Source organism: Aquarana catesbeiana, linkage group LG03 (genome assembly GCF_042186555.1).
Source record: "Aquarana catesbeiana isolate 2022-GZ linkage group LG03, ASM4218655v1, whole genome shotgun sequence".
NCBI lineage: Eukaryota > Metazoa > Chordata > Amphibia > Anura > Ranidae > Aquarana > Aquarana catesbeiana.
The window spans coordinates 645,966,555-645,986,048 of NC_133326.1; the positions used below are offsets into that span (position 1 = coordinate 645,966,555).

General features: G+C 44.2%; 1 protein-coding gene across 5 annotated transcripts in view; it reads left to right on the top strand.

Annotated features, from left to right (window-relative positions):
• Positions 1-7,519: 7,519 nt before the first annotated feature.
• ILF3 (interleukin enhancer binding factor 3) overlaps positions 7,520-19,494 on the top strand; it is a 32,011-nt gene continuing 20,036 nt past the window's right edge. For 3 of the 5 annotated variants that reach the window (XM_073622580.1, XM_073622581.1, XM_073622584.1), the window contains exons 1-6: positions 7,520-7,688; positions 16,131-16,185; positions 16,269-16,501; positions 17,343-17,523; positions 17,616-17,763; positions 19,055-19,146. In XM_073622580.1, the coding sequence (XP_073478681.1) occupies positions 16,183-16,185; positions 16,269-16,501; positions 17,343-17,523; positions 17,616-17,763; positions 19,055-19,146 (657 nt within the window). In that variant the 5' untranslated portion in view covers positions 7,520-7,688; positions 16,131-16,182. Of the gene's footprint in view, positions 7,689-16,130; positions 16,186-16,268; positions 16,502-17,342; positions 17,524-17,615; positions 17,773-19,054; positions 19,147-19,494 lie in introns of all 5 variants that reach the window. The other 2 variants (XM_073622579.1, XM_073622583.1) reach the window with 1 other exon arrangement.

Genomic DNA, 19,494 nt, shown 5'->3' on the forward strand with positions numbered 1-19,494 from the left:
CAGATTACACAGCACAAGCAATATGCTGTTTAATCTGCTTTAAGGGACCAGGAAATCAATTTTTTTTTGCAGTTGGGGTGATAAAAACATAGCTCAAGTAGGTGTTTTTAAACCCCACTCCCTCCCCAACTGGAAGTGTAAACATAGCCTTATAGTCATGCAAGAGCTGACAAACTCAGACTGCTGGGTGAGAAACTTGCATGAATAAGACACAAATATATACAAATCTACCAGTCTGGCCTAAAGCAATACAATGTGAACAGTGCAGGCATTGCATATACAACAGAAGGGTGGAGAGGTGACAGAAACCCATCTGAATGCAAAATGCCTGGAGACGAAGAACACAATAGACACCCCAGGACCATAGGGCATACGTTGTCCACAAAGATCCTATTACTATAAGCAGATAGATCATGTAAAATAGATACAGATTTTGTGGCTGGGGTTACTTCCATTAATGCAAAATGGACAATCTAACAATCTTCAGAAATAGATCAAATTTAATGTATCTAACAAAAGCCCTTTGTGCACTAAAACAAAATGACAAGTTTACCTTCTTAGAAGCCAAGAAATTTCTGATAGGAAGCAGTCTAAGTGGAGGTGACCAAGGCTGCATGCCAAAAAAGAAGAGGACAAAAAGATGTCTAGGTTTTTATGGTAGTTTATTAGTTTACATTACATTTTGTAATAGTTTACAAAAATGGCAGAGAACAATGAATCATTCACATCAATATCTTCTACAGCAAGGATATCAAACTGGCGGCCCTCCAGCTGTTGCGAAACTACGAGTCCCATGAGGCATTGCAAGGCTGATAGTTACAAGCATGACTCCCACAGGCAGAGGCATGATGGGAATTGTAGTTTTGCAACAGCTGGAGGGCCGCCAGTTAAACTATAAACTACTTACATGTTCTTAACCTGGGTCATATCCTGCACAGTGTTCAGTTGTGTCATATTACAGCACTGCTCCTAGATCTCACCAACCATTCAATGTTATGAGGAACACTACAGCAGGGTTTATAAAACTTTTCCAGATTGCTGTTATAATCCATGAGACAAGCAGCACTAGCAGGGTCTGCCTTCACCACTTTTCCCATGCCCTATTTACATAAAACTACTAAGTTAGCAGCCCCTCCTTTGTTTGCATAGGATTCTGCAGTACTTGTAATTGCCAGTCCTGAGGGTGATTGGACTGCGCATGCACAATGGACCTCACCTTGGATCCAATGTTTATGGCACGTATATCTTGATGCAAAAACATTTTTTAAACTACTGGGCAATGGTGCAATAAACATATTTGCATCTAACTCCCAATAATCTATATCTACAACAATACCTCTGAAATATTTCTGGGAACTAGCCCACAATCATGCATTCCTTATCACCACTGAATAAAAACCAAATCCACAACCTCCCATTTCAGTAACCACTGGACTGCTGTAATCAGCAGTATGTGTGTACAAACCTACATACCAGTTTGGCCCATGATTCAGGGCAATGGTCTACAAACTGCATCCCGGGGCCCAAATGCGGCCCTTTGCTTGCTTTTATCCGACCCTTGGGGCACGATGCACTGATACCAAACATGGGGCAAAATTTGCCCCACTGACACCAACGATGGATGCCTCCCACTGATACCAACAATGGGGCACAACTTCTCCCAATGACACCAACACAGGGGCACAGTTCCTCCCAATGATGTCAACGACGGGGCACAATTTCTCCCAGTAACACCAACAAAGGGACCCAATGACACCAATAAAAGCGTACAATTACTCCCAATGACCCCAACAATAAGGCCCAATTTCTCCTAATGACACCGACAATGGGGACCAATTACACCAATGATGGGGCACAATTCCTCTCACTGACACCAACAATGAGGCACCATTCCTCCCACTGACACCAAAGATGGGGCTTTGTTTTTTCCCATTGATATCGGGACCTTTTCTACTCCCAATGGCCACAGTCTGGCCCCCTAAAGCCTGAAGGACAGTAAACGGGCCCTCTGTTTAGAACATTTGAGTTTGCCGTAGGGCTTATGCACATGGGTGCAAAATACGCTGCATTCATATCCACGATGTGTAATTTTTTTTCACAGATCTGAACACCACTGTATTTTATGGCTGGGAGCCCATACACACAGCTGTGCATAATTTGGAGAGGCGTTTAGCTGCATAAAAAATAAACTGCATCTAAGGTCCAGTGTATGGACAGTATGGACCGTACATAACACAGTACACATGTAAACATATACTAACGTTTACATATGTACAATGTTTAGCATAAATGTACCTATTGACTCTGAATATCAAGGATGCTAGGTAGCAGTAGCTGCCTGGGTCTTAGCAACCTAGGACAGGTCGGCTGTAGTGCTTCACGGCTGTGCACACAGCCAGCAATTACCTGCGGTGATCACTGTTGGTCGCCCATGTGAATGTAGCCTAATGCAAAACTTGGCTTCAGGTTCACTGACCTGGATCAAGCATTCAGATTTAAAAGTCGGAGTCAGTGACTCAAAGTAATAAAGCCAATGAATCAAACTGACAGCCAAGCAACTGGTATTTTCAGATGAGGTTCACAATGGCAACATGAAATAAAAAAAAGTAAATCCCAAACCATCGCCTGAAACTCCAGATAATCATACAGCAACTTACATATGAATTGGGGGAAGGGTGGAATACACAGAAAAAAAGCAGCAGTCGGGACCATCTGCTTTAAGCATCCTAATTAAAACGTGAATGACTCCCTATAGAAACACAGACAGGTTAGTTGTTTAGAAAATACACCCCTTATAAAATAGAGAAGGTCCTCCCCCACATCATGGTTGTACTTTCTATGCAGTCTCTAAAGAGCAGCATAACCTCCTGTTAACAGAGATCCCCCAATAAATAATATTTGAACGGTTAGAAGCAGGCTTTCTCAACTTCTTAACCCTGGCCTAGAGGAACCTCAAAAATAATTTTCATGTCTCAAGGAACTCTTAGTAAACCAATTCATCAGTGCTCAATAGGAACAATGCTCTTTATATTGGTGGTCAATAGGAAGAATGTCCCCCTTAAAGTGGTGCTCAGAATGCCACCCTTAAAGACAGCTAAAAAGATATTTGGTGTCATGCAGCTGGCTTTGCCAAGTGGTGTTGAACCTTGAACTCTGTAGGCATCATCAAATAGGTGGTTCATCAGCCACAGCTCAAGGAACCCCCAACGACCTCTGGAGGAATCCCAGGGTTCCACGGAACCCTGGTTGAGAATGACTGGGTTAGAGAGTATTAAGTTGGTAGGTCTTCTAGTGACCATTCACACTGGGACTGAAAGGAATACTCAGAAGGTCTAAGAGGGGATTTCCTTCACTTTGAAGAGATTTCATCTTATTTCCTGTTATGGTCAGTAATATCTCCCTATGGAACATGAATGGCTAAAAAGAAAAAAAAAATTGTAACTACGTCCTGCTCTATGGTTTTAAAATCAGTGGAGGCTGGTGCTAAATATTTGGGGGCAGGAGGGGTGGCAAACTAACGCCCCACCCCCACTGGGGGGAGAAGGATGGGAAGGCACAAGCACTCCCTCTCTCCATGCCCACCCTTTTTCTTAAGCCAATTAGAGGCTCATTGTGTCATCGCAACACACTTCCGCCCGAATCTACTTCTGGGAATCGAGCAGGACAGCGCTATACAATCTCATGTGGGCTGACTTCCCCTAAAAATCACCTGCTATTCAGACCGGGTGCTAGGATACAGGTACCCCTTCATGTGAATGTAAATAAACGTTACTGCGCAGTGAGGTCCTTTTCTTCATATCTACTTGCATGAGGCTTATCCACTTCAGGAACCATCAGCACAAGGGTATCTCGAGGGGTCTCCCCACACCCCTGTTTGACCATACTAGTGATAGTTGGTCCATATTGAGGGGTGAGTTTACATCCATGTGGGGGCAACTTGTCTGAGCACCAAACAGCGCGGATATATTATCTCTCAACACGAGCATCGATTATCACTTATTGGGACAGTCACTAATGTGGTTGAATCAACAATATGCAATCTGTTTAAAATAATTTTACTATTTTTGATTTTGTTAATTTACCATTCAGCACGGTGTATTGATTTCTCAATTAGAGCCTTAGGCTCTAATTATGTACCCAGATGAAAGCCATGCATCTGGCGCTCCCTGCATGTAGATTAGGGGCCAGGGTGCATGGATTAGGAGGCGACGCCCCTGCACCCTGTATGCATAGGTGTGCCAGGTGTGCCCAGGCACACCCAAATCACCCTGTGCAGAACAGATTCTCCCTACTGGTCTGGCTTCCCCTCCTTCCCCCCTCTCCCGCCGGCTGTTTCTGCAGGATGTTTTAGGATGAGTGGGGGAAGGGACCAGTAAAAATGTAATTTACTAGCCCTTTCCCTTTCTGAATGAACATCATGAGTAATCGGTAGTGTGTGCTTGAGCTTTGGGGTGCACACCCTAATGCCATAGGCTGCGCACGCCTATGCCTGTATGGATGGGCCGCCACTGTTTAAAATGCAAATGTGTCTTTATTTCTCATTTAAATAAACATGCTCTCTGCTAATCCTTCCCCTGGCTTCTGAACATCCAATACTAAAATTCACCCAAACTGTCCTCTTCGCTCTTTCCACAAGACCTCCTGCTTTCTAGCTCCCTGTTCACTTCCTCCCATGCGTACCTCTAGGACTTCCCCAGAATCCCTCCAAGCCACTGGAACTTTCTAACCTGATCTGTCTGGCTATCTTCTACTCTGTCTCCCTTTAGGCAGTCTCTGAAAACTCATCTTTTCAGGGAAGCCTCCTCTTGCTTCTACCTATAAACTCTATTTTTATTTCCTCCATCAGCACTTTTAGATTGTAATCTCCCACAAGCAGGATCCTCTCGCCCTTCTTACAGTGAACTGCAGTGCAACTGTCTTCTTTAGGCTTCATGCATGTAGGTAGAGTGCAGCGTGGTGCGGAGGCAATATCACACACAGTCCCAGTGCAATTAAGTAACTTGTATTGAAAAAATGCAAAGATAGTAGACAAACACCCAATGTGAAGGCAGTCCTACCGGGAACACTCACAGTTTCAACGGCGTGTAGGAAGCAAGTTTCAGCTGAACTGGTAGTGTCTGTAGAGAGGGGCAGAATGCAGCCTGGCCTTCTAAAGCCTAAGTAGGCAGATGTCAAGAGAGGTTGCGAACCCTACGCTTTCCCTCCTTGTCAAGAACCTTTTCCTGCCACTAGTATTATCATCTGAATGTCGCAGATGAAATCGAGACTAATCAGACCAGGCAACTTTTTTCCTAACTATTGTCCAATTTTGGTGAGCCTGTGCGAATTATAGCCTCAGTTTCCTGTTCTTAGCTGACAGGAGTGGCACCCGGTGTGGTCTTCTGTTGCTATAGCCCATCTTCTTCAAGGTTCGATGTGTTGTGCATTCAGGATTCTGGGATCAGAAGGGCAAGATACTGGGATCAGGAGGGCAAGATACTGGGATCAGGAGGGCAAGATACTGGGATCAGAAAGGCAGGATACTGGGATCAGAAGGGCAAGATACTGGAATCAGGAGGGCAGGAAACTGGGATCTGAAGAGCAAGATACTGGAATCAGGAGGGCAAGATACTTGGATCAGGAAGGCAAGATACTGGGATCAGGAGGGCAAGATACTGTGATCAGAAGGGCAAGATATGGGGATCAGGGGGGCAAGATACTGGGATCAGGAAGGCAAGATACTGGGATCAGGAGGGCAAGATACCGGGACCAGGAGGGCAAGACATCGGAATCAGGAGGGCAAGATACTGAAATCAGGAGGACACGGTACAGGGGGAAGGGAGAAAGGAAAAGTACAGGGGGAGGGTGGGGTCAGGAGGGCAGGATACTGGAATCAGAGGGGCAAGATACTGGAAACAGGAGGGCGAGACACTGGGATCAGGAGGGCGAGACACTGGGATCAGGAGGGCAAGACATTGGGATCAGGAGGTCACTGTAAGGGGGAGGTGAAAGACAAAGTACAGAGTGTGGAATAAGAAGGGCAAGATACTGAAATTAGGAGGGCACGGGGAAGGTAGAAAGGAAAAGTACAGGGGGGGGTGGGGTCAGGAGGGCAAGATACTGGAATAAGGAGAGCAAGATACTGGAATCAGGAGGGCAAGATACTGGGATCAGAAGGGCGAGATCCCGGGATCAGGGGGGCAAGATACCGGGATCAGGAGGGCAAGACACTGGGATCAGGAGAGCGAGACACTGGGATCAGGAGGGCGAGACACTGGGATCAGGAGGGCACTGTACGGGGGGGGGGGGGGGTGAAAGGCAAAGTACAGAGTGTGGAATCAGGAGGGCAACATACTGGAATCAGGAGGGCGAGACACTGGGATCAGGAGGGCGAGACACTGGGATCAGGAGGGAAGATACAGGCTCTGGGACACAGACATCCCTTTGGAAAACTTAGGCCCCTTTCACACTGGGGCGGTGGGGGCGTCGGCGGTACAACAGCGCTATTTTTAGCGCTGCTGTACCGTCGTTCTTGTAGCTGTATTCGGCTGCTAGCGGTGCGGTTTTAACCCCGCTGGCGGCCAAAAAAGGGTTAAAATCCCTCGTACAGCACGGCTATAGCCGCGGTATAGCCGCGCTGTCCCATTGATTTCAATGGGCAGGAGCGGTGAATACACCGCTCCAAAGAAGCGGTTTGCAGGACTTTTTTCACCATCCTGCCAGCGCACCGCTTCAGTGTGAAAGCCCTCGGGCTTTCACACTGAACAAACAGCGGAGGCTGTTTAGGGGCGGTTTGCAGGCGGTATTTTTAGCGCAATACCGCCTGCAAACCGCCTCAGTGTGAAAGGGGCCTTAGTGAAAAGTGTGACTATCCCAGCAAATCCGGGACAGTTGGCAAGTATGAGGTAATGCAAGATTATCACGCCCCCCTGGGCAGTGCCCATGCATTAGGCCAGCCCTGCATGGGGGCATTAAAGTCCATCCTTCTGCATACATGTTGGCCCTTTGTAAAAGTGTTATTAAACATTTGAGTGTTATTTTTACGCTCCATGGCGCGCCGGTGATATACACTTTGACTTTAAGCACCACAGGCCGCCCCTGACACACGCCATTACAGGTTAGCACGATGTTTTGATGGTTTTCCACTCTGAATTTAAACATTTGTGTACTTCAATCAGAAACACGTGAAACCATGGTAACTGACTGACTATTGTAGGTAAAAGCTCAACAAAACCTCTCGTGTATGGCCAACTCCGCAATACTGCCACTTATTCCGCACCATTCAACTGGCAGACCTCATCGCTACTGATAAGCGTGTCATATCCTGTGATAAGCCACGCGTGGATCCTATTCTCCCACGTTCATTGTTCTCGCTGCATCGCTACAAAACCAGCTGCCATTTTACTCCACCCCCCTCCAGCCTGCGTCGCGAATATTCCCAGCCTATCACAGCCATTCAGCGTTCCACGCCTCGTTTTGCAATCCGCTTTCAACCAACGGCCGCCCTTTACGTCCCAGCCGGTGGGCGGATCCCACCGGCTTCTATATAAAGCTCTGCAAGCGACGTTTGCGTTCTATCCCACCTTGCCGGGCGCTTCCATCCTTTCGCGCCAGAGACTCATACCACGTGATTGGGAACAGCAAATCAGCTCGGGCCTTCCTCTCCATCGAGCTGCGCAGTGAGGCCGCACGTCGCCAGACGAACGCCGGTAAGTGTACGATGTCGCCGGGACTCGTGTTATTTCTTTTTTTTAATGTCGTGCGCTTTCTTTTCCGGTGTGAGGATGTTGTCACGGCGGGTCCCTTGGCGGGGCTTCTCGTTATAGCGTGCTTCTGCAGCCGCCATTTTCTCTTTATATTAGGTCGCCATTTTGTTCAATGTGCGTCCGAATAGCTTCTCCCCTCAGTGTCGCACCGCTTTCTAGTTCATATCGCTTCTTTTATTTCACTTTTTTTTTCTTTCGCCACAAAGTCTTTTTATATAAATACAAGTCCTTCATTTACTCGGCGGTGCGCTGAAGATGGCGGCTGTGAATGGAGATGTACGGGGTTTCCCGGCCCAGGCCGCACGGGCTCCATCATGGCCTTTGTCCTGATGAATGGGGATCGGGCCTCACAGCTTTGCCTATTAGAACTTTTAGCGTTTGGGTTTTTTTTTTTTTTCCAACCTCATTTCTTTTCTTTAAACTTTTACAAATACTTTTTTTTTCTGTGATTTCAGAATTGTAGGTTTTGTGTTGGTTGCTCCTAGCAACCCAAGCGTAGTAACCGCTTTGCCATAGCAACCAGGGGTTCCCATGTTACTGCCTTCTAAGGACTGCTCCCCCCCCCCCCCCCCCATGACTTCCAGTGCGTATCTTATTTATTTTAGAATTGGTTTATTCCTGACCCCGTCTGTATTTGTTTGGTGCAGAATGGGCTCAAGTAGTGCGGGGGGCTCCCCCCTTTTTTAAAAATGCTTTGCAACCCGATTAAAAAAAAAAAAAAAAAAAAAGGTCCCCACACTAATTTGCAATCCAGGTAGGTCTATGAACTTCGTTTTGCAATCTGATTTTGGGGTGTTATGGATGGGTTTTGGTATCTGCAGATCACCCCCCCCAATGTGTTCTGAGCACTGTGTTGGAGAGGTTTTCAGGCTCCTCCATTCTGGTGTGATTGTTTACATGTACCTTTAAAATGTGTAAACGATCGCCTTGTAAAACAACCCATTCAGTTTAAAATAGAAATGAAACATGAACAATGTGTACAGATATGTCTGTCTCTGTCGTAGCCCACTGAGCTTCCCAGTGAATGGGGGGGTGTCAGGACCAGTCCGCTCATTGGAGAAGAGCAGGCTGAGTTTCCAGCCTAGCTCCAGAACTGACCACGCTATGCGCTCGTGCTTAGTGTGGTCAGTTTTTTTTATTAGGAAAGCAGAGGTAATGGCAGATTTCACACAAAGGGAGCAGGATACTTGTACATAGTACTGCAGGCACATATCAGGAAAATGAAGTGTTGCTGTAATATGTTAAAGCGTGATTCCGGCCAAAATAAAAAAAATTAAAAGTCAGCAGCTACAAAAACTGTAGCTGCTGACTTTAAATAAGTACTTACCTGTCCTGGGTGCCAGTGATGTTGGCCGACCCGTGCCTCGGCTCCCAGCACCGCCATCCTAGGTAAGGGAAACCGCCATTTTCCTGCTGCGCACGCGCAGCGCTCTGTGAATGGCCCCGTGATGTTCTGGGAACACATACAGTTCCCAGAAGACAATGGGGCCGCTCACCGAGGAGCAGAAGACGCCGCGGAAGAGGCAGGTTAGGAAGGCTGCCTAGCAACAACGGTTTAGAGAAGTTTAAAAAATTTGGGGGTTTTTTTTGGGTAGGATTTCAGGTGTAGGGGGTTTTTTTTTTTTTTTTTTTTTTTTTTTTTTTTCAGGGTGGCCCTCCACTTTAAAGCATAGCTTTTTTTTGGGGGGGGGGGGTTGACATTCCCCTCTGGGTGATCTATGTAAATTACAAGGGTTTTAACAAACTTTGTTGCAGATTCCTACTTTTTTGAAATCCATGTGGGAAAGTGAGTCTAATGGGAGTGGTTTCATAATTCTCAATTGGCTGTTGCACCTGCAGGGCTCTAATCATCCTGTTGTGTTCCTATTGTAAGCGGTGCTTTACCGTCGGTATTCGGCCGCTAGCCGGTGGGTTAAAAACCACCTGCATAGGTGCCTTTCCGGCGGTATAGCCGCACTGTCCCATTGATTTCAATGGGCAGGAGCGGTATACACCCCGCTCCTTCCCCGCTCCAAAGATGCTGCTAGCAGGACTTTTTTTCCTGTCCTGCCAGTGCACTGCTCCAGTGTGAAAGCCCCCAGGGCTTTCACTGGAGACAAAGCAGCAGCACTTTTGGGTCGGTTTGCAGGTGCAATAGTGCCTGCGAACCTCACCAGTGTGAAAGGGGCCTTAGTGCAGACTTCTGGGAAAACCGATGAGCCAATTACACACAAGCAGGAAATGGTTCTTTCTGTCACCAGCGGTCGTGGGTGCCCGGCGGTTATCACGCCTCTAGTGGCCAAAAGGCAAAGCAACGTAAGGTAATGCCGCTTCACCTGGCTGGCAAGCAGTTAAAACGTCACGAAAGTACACCTTTTTTGCCAATGAAAATGAAATATGGCTACCTGGAAGTGTTCTGCACAGAGTAAACGGAACGCCCCGCAAACTGTTTCCTGCTTTTTCTGATGGGGGGGGGGGCAGATTTCTGGGAAAATCAGTAAACCAGGGATACAAGTCAGATTTCAGGCATCTCCTGTAACAAGTGATTTTTGGTGTAATACTCCCAATAAGAACACGTTTAACAGGACACAGGCCCAAAAAGCTTTTTCCATTAGAGCCCTGCAGGTGCAACAGCTGATTGATAATTATTAAATCACTCCCATTAATCAGCTGTTGCACCTGCAGGGCACTAATGAGAAAAGCTTTTTTGGCCTGTCCTGTTCGAGCCCTTTCACACTGGGGCGGTTTGCAGACGTTATTGCGCTAAAAATAGCGCCTGCAAACTGACCTTAAACTGCTGCTGTTTCTTCAGTGTGAAAGCCCGAGGGCTTTCACACTGAAGCGGTGCACTGGCAGGAGAGAGAACTCCTGCAAACAGCATCTTTGGAGCGGTGTTTGCCGCTTCTAAACCGCTCCTGCCCATTGAAATCAATGGGGCAGGCAGCTATAGCGGCGCTATGCAAGCGGGTTTAACCCTTTTTCGGCCACCAGTAGGGGTTAAAACCGCACTGCTAGCGGCTGAATACCGCCACTAAAACAGCACTAAAAATAGCACTGTTTTACCACCAATGCCCCAGTGTGATAGGGTCCTTAGATGTGTTCCTATTGGGAGTATTGCACCAAAAATCAGTGTGCCTGAAATCTGACTTGTATCTTTGGCTCACTGATTTTTTATTTATTTTTTTTTTCTCTTCTGTTTTAACATGGCAAGTGATAAGAAAATCTAGCATATACAGTTGTGACACAAGTTATGTAAATTTTATTAACATTTACTGTTCCTTTTCATTCTGCAGAGCTGTATTTTAGGTAAAATGGCAACCTGGATGTGTTCTGTACACAGAACGCCCCCCAGAAACCCAGTTTCCTGCTTGTGTGATTGGTGCCTCCCCTGAAGTCTGCACTAAGACAAGTCAGATTTTAGGCATTCCCCACAACAAATCTTTTGGTGAGATTTCTAATAGGAACACATCTAGAGGGACGCAAGCCCAACAGTATCCTTTTGGGTATGAAATCGCTCTCTAGATTCACTCATGGACACAGACAAACATACAGGGATTTCTTCAGAATAACAAAAGGTAGAAATCAGCAACAGTTTGTTAAAATCTTTGCAATGTATACCAGGGGATTTTTTTTTTTTTCTCTCAATAATGGAGTTACTCTTTTTAAAAGGGTTTCAAACTGTTGGTGCTTTAAAAAAAAAAATTAAAATCCTGCAAGGCAATGTGAAACATGAGACGATTGCCCTTAGAACAAAGCCTATCAGTGCCGTGATGTCACCACTGAGATGGGTGATGGCCTCCAGCTACATGAGTGATGTCACTCCCACACACGAGAGCCGCCATTTCTGGCACTGTAACCTGGACCTTTGGAACGCATGTGCCGATGTCGGCTGCATGCACTCTGAATAAAGATTCACTGTACCTACAGGTAAGCCTGTAATAAGGCCTTATTATAGGCTTGCCTGTAGGTACAAGTGGTGGTAGTTTATTACCACTTTAAGCCTCGGCTCACAGTAGAGGAAACCGTTGATCCATAAAGACTACTTGCACTGTGTTAAAAACACACATCTGTTGCGATCTGCAGTAGGTATCAATGTTGAAGTAGAACTATAGGCAAAACTTTCATCTTGGTTAGAAGTCTTCATTTACTCGGCGGTGTGCTGAAGATGGTGGTTGTGAATGGAGGTGTACGGTGTTTCCTTGGACCTTGAAGGGGACATACTCCGAAAGCTTGTCCTGAAAAATTGTATGTTAGTGCAAATCAGACAGTACTCAATTTTCTCTTGGATAGAGTAAGGGAAGGCAATAACCCCTGTCAGATTTTTCACTATCTGTCTCATTGCAGAGATTTCACTTCCTGTCCCATAGCCAAACTCTTGGTGAGTGAGATTATTGCAAATTAAGGGAACTTTTTGTGGACCCTGAGTTACCAGAACGAATGTCCCCATTGGAAGGTTTCCCCTCTTTCCTTTCTGGGGACAGCCCAAAATTTGGGATTTTGTTTTACTTTCACTTTTTTTTTTAATTTTTTTTTTTTTTTTTATGCAATCTGGTCAGTGCCTTCTCAAAGGTGTGCTGCACTCAATCGCACGGGAATGTGAGTTCTTGTATGATTCGGGGCTGAGGTTCAGAGCATGAAACATGCATTCCTTGTGTTTCCCTCACTATCTAAAACACACTGCAGTTGCGATCTGCAGCGGGTGTCAATGTTAAAGAGGAACTGCAGTCTGCTCACATGATTTGTAATAAAAATATCTTTGCCCTTCTAAAGCTTCATATTATATAATATTTTTAGTATTACACTGATTCTGTACTTGCCAAATATGCTGCAGAAATCTCCTTCCATTAGGTCTGGCTGCATCCATTTTAACTGGGCAGCTGAAGCTGCTGCCTGCTCACTTCCTGGATTTACAGATGCACACCTGCTGCTCTCGTTAGCCCTCTTTTGACTCATCCCCCCCCCCCGGGCAACCTCAAGAGAGCTGTGCATGATGTCATAAGCCTAGGCTAATGACCAGACAATAAACAGGGAGTGGGCTGTATAAGGTATTTACTGGCAGAAAAAGTTTTACTGTCCAAAGTTAAGACGAGGGCAGAAGATTTAATAGATGTAAAGAGAATTACTGACGTTCCACTTTAAGTTGACACCCGTTATGTTCTGCTGGCTGGGAAGGCTCCCACGCTGGCAGAACACAATAGTGCTGGAGGAGGCTTTATTCATGGACATGGACTATTGATTGGATAATGGGAGAGATTTTCTTTTCCTTCCACCCATGACAAAAGGAGAATGGAATCACCCATGGCCTGCTTTAAAGTACATCTGGCTGCACTATTTACAGTGCACACCAGTGGTGTGAACCAGGCATAAAAATTATGTTTTGCATTGTCTTGTAGTGGGTCTGCACTCCAATCATGTATACTAGACTCATTCAAATGTGTTCCTTTTTTTTTTTTTTTTTTTTTTTTTTTCTCTGCAAAGGTGTTTTTAGAACATGTTTTGACTGCATCTGGTGTACACAAGCTGATTAGTTGTGGTGGAAATCTGTTGTACAGGGTTGATACTTTTCACACTTTTCAAATTGCTATCCAAAACTGCAGTTGGTAAACCCTGTGTAATTCTTCTGACAGCTCGCTGAGCCAATCAGAATGGTCACATTTGCTCATTGCTCAACCATGCAATTTTTGTCAGTTATCTCTCAAATCTTAAATCTGACCAAATGAAGAAATTGCTTGGTGAAGCAGAAATCACAAGTTTGTCTACATTGATCTGATCTTTCCTGGAGCAATCAGATAGTTTCAGCCTTGCCTATATGGTGTAGAAAGCACAGGATGAGCCCATATAAACTATAGTAAGTTTTTCATCCTGGCTGTAAGGGGCTTGTGGTGGGAACTGGTTGTCACTGGACATTGGTATTTACTGACCATTGTCTTTACCAGTAGCTGAGGGCCCACGTGAACAGTCTGTTTAGCTGTATAAGCAAGTCAGCTGTCCTTGTGCTATGTATTTAGTCAAAGGGCTACAGTCATCTTGCAATATTTGACTGCCTTGAGAAAGTATAGATTGGCTGACTGATTTGATTTTTAAACCCTTTTGTGGTGTGTGGGTTTTTTTTTTTTTTTTGTTTTTGTGCCCTTAGTGTGATCGTCTTCTCCTGTGGCAGATTTGCCTCCATTTGACACTGAAGTTCATTGCACATCACAATAGGAATAACAGAAATAAAGCAAGTGTGGGTGCCTTTATTCTAAATCCTATCGCCACTGTAAACACAGGACAAGCACACCTAAAGTAGGAATGCAGTTAAATGCTATTTGTGTGGAGAGGGTCAGGTCTTGAAGTATCTTGCTGTCTATTCATTCACACCCAGGTGTTTCATGAAAACTTGTCATGCTTGCAGCAACATTAATGGCATCTCAAATGTGCCAAGCAGATGCATGGTTTATGCAGAAAATGCTCAATACCCACAGTTACATGAGCTACTTGGTGCATATAGGGCAGCCCATTGAATTTAATTGACTGCCCTATGCATGTAGTGTAAATTGTGAATTCATAAAATGCTAGGTGTGAACCTAGCTTTAGATTCACCCTCTGGTGATTACTGGGAGGGGATGGCACATTTTTGAATGCTCACTGCAACAGTAAGAAGTAAATCTTCCAATGGGGACAGGAGTTCTTGTGGCCATATGACTACCAGGGATTTAATTGCTTCTGTTGTGGCTGTGAGACAATGATGGACTGGGAACAAACCTGACAGGTGTTATATCCCTCCCTCTATAAGGTTTACCTTCAGCTCCACATTTGTCATACACTATAGTACCTAACGGGAGGCATAGAATGTACAATGGTGCTTTATAAACGAGTGGATTTTATTTAAATCACTAGTAAAAAGGCTTATAAGTGTGGTGTGTGTGTGGTTTTTATGTATGTTACGCCGAGTAAATTGATACACAACATGTCATGCTTCAAAATTGCACCCACTCGTGGAATGGCTACAAACTCTTACCCTTAATCTCCATTGGCAATGTTTAAAAAAAAAAAAAATTCTACAGGTTGCATGTTTTGCATTGGAGGTGTAGGGCTAGAATTGCTCTCGCTCTGCTGATCGCAGCGATACCTCACATGTGTGGTTTGAACACTGTTTTCATATGTGGGTGCTGCTCACGTATGTGTTCACTCCTGCACGTGAGCTCAGTGGGATGGGGCATGTTTAGGTCACTTTTTCCTATTACAATGAATGTAAACATCCCTTGTAATAGGGGGGGAAAAAAAAAGCATGATATGACCTCTATGAGATCGGGGGGGGGGGGGGTCTCTTGTACTATAAACGCCCATCATGACAGGATACCTGTCCTGTATATGACCTATGCACTTATTTTTTTTTTTTTCTCATTTTAAATAAACAAAATGGCATATTGCTGCAACTATCCTGAAGATTCAAATTTAAACAAATGTGTTAATATACTTCTACGCCAGTGATGTGAGCTTCATCACCTGTACACCATCTTCTCCCTGGATTCTTCCAGGTTTGGAGTCATATGCCATCTTGACTGGCCAATGTGGGATCACTTAACAAAGCATGTAGAGATGAGAATTATTGTGGCACATGTTGCAATTGACAGGATGGTTAAAGTCATTATTGCAGTTTCTTTAGTTTCAAACTACAGTTCCCCCTTAGAGCCTTTTCACACTGAAAGCATGGCTGCATTGGCAGTGAAGTACTGCTAGTTTTAGTGGCGCTTTAGCATAGTTTTAGAGGTGCTTTTTGGCTGTTAGCGGACTGCTTTTAACCCCTGCTAGCAACTGAATAAAGGGCTAAAAGCAGAACCCATTGATTTCAATGGGCAGGGGTGCTTTAGAAGTGGTGTAAACACCGTGCCCCAGAGATGCTGCTTGCAGGACTTGCCAGCACAGCGCCTCAGTTTGAAAGCACTCAGGCATTCACATTGGGACTGCAGATGAGGCATTTTTCAGGTGCTATTTTTAGCGCTAAAGTGCCTGGGAAAAAAACGCCTCCAGTGTAAAAGGGGGGTCTAAAGATTACTTAAACTGCTAATCTTGGTACAGCCTGGGGGGCTTTACTTTCTCTGCCTGAGAAAGGGAAGTTTTGGTCCTCAATGCAAGTTTGGTTTCTGGCAAAGTCTTTTGAGAGTTGTGACTCCTGTGCGGAAACGGCACCCCTTGGTGTGTTGATGTGATTTCCTTTAACTTTGTGGGTGCTATATGGCAGCTGTATAATGTCATAAATGCAACATCTGATGTGTGTTGATTGTAAATGTAGTGCATGTTGCACTAATCATCCGTATGTCTATATACTTTTTGTTTTTTTTTTTTTTTTTTTTTTCTATGCTCAATGTTATTTTGAATTAAAAAAAAAAAAATTGTAGGTGCTATTTTTTTTTTTTTTTACAGATTTTACCCCTGGGGATCAATTCGAGTGTTAAAACATTTAAAAAAAAAAAAAATGGTGAGTTAAGAATATTTTTGCTAGGTTTACTGTTTACTGTTTTCTGTTGTAGGTATCTGACCTAATTTCTCTTCAAATTTTAGCGTCCAATGCGTATCTTCTTGAATGATGACCGCCATGTCATGGCAAAGCACTCCGTGGTGTATCCAACTCAAGAGGAACTTGAGGCTGTCCAGAACATGGTGTCACACACAGAAAGGGCATTGAAAGCTGTGTCTGACTGGATTGACCAGCAAGAGAAGGTTCAGACTGGAGAAACCCCAGTACAGCCAGAAATTGAAACACCAGAAGAGACCATAGAAGAGGGAAAGGATGGGTAAATACTGTATTTATCAGCGTATAACACACATCAATCTTAAGAGGGATGTTTCAGGAAAACAAATTTTAAATAACTGACTTTAAAGCAAAATAAGGGTCAGTGCCTATTAATACAGCCTGATCAATGCCCATGTGCAGCCTCAACAGTGCTTGTTAATGTAGACAGAGCCAGATCTGTGTGCTTGGCACTGTAAGTCTGCTTTCACACTGGGGGCGGCGGGTCCGTTGGTGGACTAGTGACGGTGTATTGTTTATGCATTGCATTTCACCAACTAGTGGGGACAATTTTAACCCCAAGAAGGGGGTTATTTCATTCCAGTCCAATGGGCAGTGTAGGAATGCTGTATACAGCAGTCACAAACCACGCCAAAGATGCTGCTTGTAGGGTTCTTTATATTTTTCGTCCTGCAGGAGGCACTGCCCTAGCACTCTGGCTTTCACACTAGAGGCTTGAGATGCACTTTTCAGGTGCTATTTTTAGCACCAAAACGCCTGAAAACTGCCTCAGTGTGGTAGTATCCTTATGCTTGAGTCTCTTGGTATAGCTATATTTCTATTGCTTTAAATTGTCCCTTCTCCAAATGAGTTAAGTTTTGCCTTCAGACAATGAGCCATGTATGGGTTTAATTCTAGTTATTCCTCAGAAATATATATTTTCTCTATTTTTTTTTTTTTTTTTTTTTTTCCCTAGATGTAGAAGTTTAAACATTATGGTTTTTAACTTTGTTTGTATGTTGGTGGTGTTGACATGAACAGTTCAGGCATACAAGGAATTATTCTTGCTGTTACTGTTTTGTCTAAAAATTAGATTTAAATTTTTTTTTTTCCTGTGTTTTCAGTGAAGCTAAGGCCGGAGCCAACTCCACCAGGACACTTCGAGGTGTGATGAGGGTTGGCCTGGTTGCTAAGGGACTTCTCTTGAAAGGGGATCTGGATCTTGAACTAGTTCTTCTGTGCAAAGACAAGCCCACAATCTCCCTTCTGAAAAAGGTGTCTGATAACCTTATTGTACAGTTTGCGGTAAGATTTTATATAACTTTTTTTTTTTTTTTGTTTGGTTGACCATGTGGCTGATCGTTAATAGATGGCTTACTGTCTGACTTCTATTGCAGACTGTGTCTGAGGAGAAATATGAAGTCCTACCTAATATCAGGGAGGCTACAATTTTAATTAAGAACACAAAGGAGCCACAGCTTACGCTTAACATCCGTCTGACCTCCACTCTGGTTCGGGAGGAGGTTGAAAAGATGACTGCAGGAGGTACGGAAGGTAGAAAACGGCTGATAAGTAGCACAGACCCCCTAAACCCTCTATTTCCCTTTCTCTCTTCCTGCCAATCCCCCCCCTTTCCTGTACTGTTGTAGTCTTCCTAATAACATGTCTGCTCCCTAATGTGTGATTTATAATGTACCATCAGCATTGGCTAATCAGTAAATACAACTCCCCACCTTTCTGGGCTTTGCTGCCAACTGTATTGTAAGTTAGTGGCCCTAATCTGTGGATTAGTCTTGTCATACAGTGTTACAGGGGCATGTTTAACTTTAACAATTGCAGGCCCCTGTGATGCTGTATCACATTAGATGTTAGATACATTGTGTTTTTTATTTTGCATGTATTTGATTGGGCAGTGTGTGTTGCAGCAAGAATGACAGCCCCTCCCCTTATTTGGAAAGGGGACTAGTCAGCATGTGAAGCACCAGGAAACAATGCATTGTTTTGGATAAAGTTAGACTGGCTCTTAGACCGCACAATTGTTGTCGTCAAATTCTAAAATTGTCCTAATTTTTGTCTTCCCATAGATAGGCTAGCCTTATCTAAAACCCTGGGCATGAGACATGGTCTTGCTGCAGCATAGACTCGCTGTTGTGCTGCTCTGAATATTTTGCAATATGGTTCTGACAACTGATCTCGTATCAAGACTTCTAGTTTGTCGATTTTTAGGGACGCTGGACCTTTGACCAACAGGACTCTCTCTGTCATGGGCTGTGGCCAGGGCAGTCGAGCTGGGTGGAAGGTTTAGTGTAGAAATGTAGTCTTAAGTTGATAGCTGCAGCTCATCTGTCTTTTTTTGCTATATATTCTTTTTTTTTCTTTTTTTTTTTTTTTTTTCTTGGGTCTCTATTGTTACTTTAAAGCAGCATTCTGTCATTGTCTTAATGTTACTTAAAAAATCTTTTTGTATTGTGTGAAGAAAAAATTGAGGTCTGGACTGACCAAAATGATCTGACTATCTCTAGATATGTCTTTGTCTTCAATGTCTTGCTATGCAGACTGCTGCTTTATTGATTTTTTTTTTTTATGTCAGCATAGGCTATGTATATAGTAGAGGTTTAAAGGTTGTGTTTTTAAGTGATTTGGGGATGGGGAAGCTGGGGATTATTTTATAAATGTATTGTAGTTGTTGTCCTAGAGCAGTTTAGCAGATTTCCAGGGTAATATGTGAGTGGTAGTACAAGAAGCCCCACTGCCCTCTGGAAGCTGCCTCATCCCCTGTCCACCTGACAGACAACCCCTTGGTCAAACCGTGCCTTGTCTTCTTATCCATGAATAGAAACGCTATCAGTCAGCGATCCACCGGACGTTCTGGACAGGCACAAATGCCTTGCTGCATTGGCGTCGCTCCGACACGCCAAGTGGTTCCAGGTTTGCATTTTATTATTTCTGTCTTAAGTAGTAAATGCCATTTTTGTAATTTTCTTTTGTACATCCACTTTAACTTTAACACAGTCCACATGACTTAAGATATTTAAGCAAACACGAGCAGTAGCTGTGCTGATCTAGCTCCTGTCACTCACTCAGGCAGCTGAGGAAGCACACATTGAAAATGCACCTTTTCAAAAGGTGATATGCTTAGTTCATAGTTGCTGCTTTGTTTTAAGAGTAATCTTGACTCTGCTCTACAGTAACTTCTAATGTAACATAAGGCTTATCCTTAAACATAGTTTACACTTTTACCCTTGACAAAGTAGCACTACAAAATATGGCTTCTGT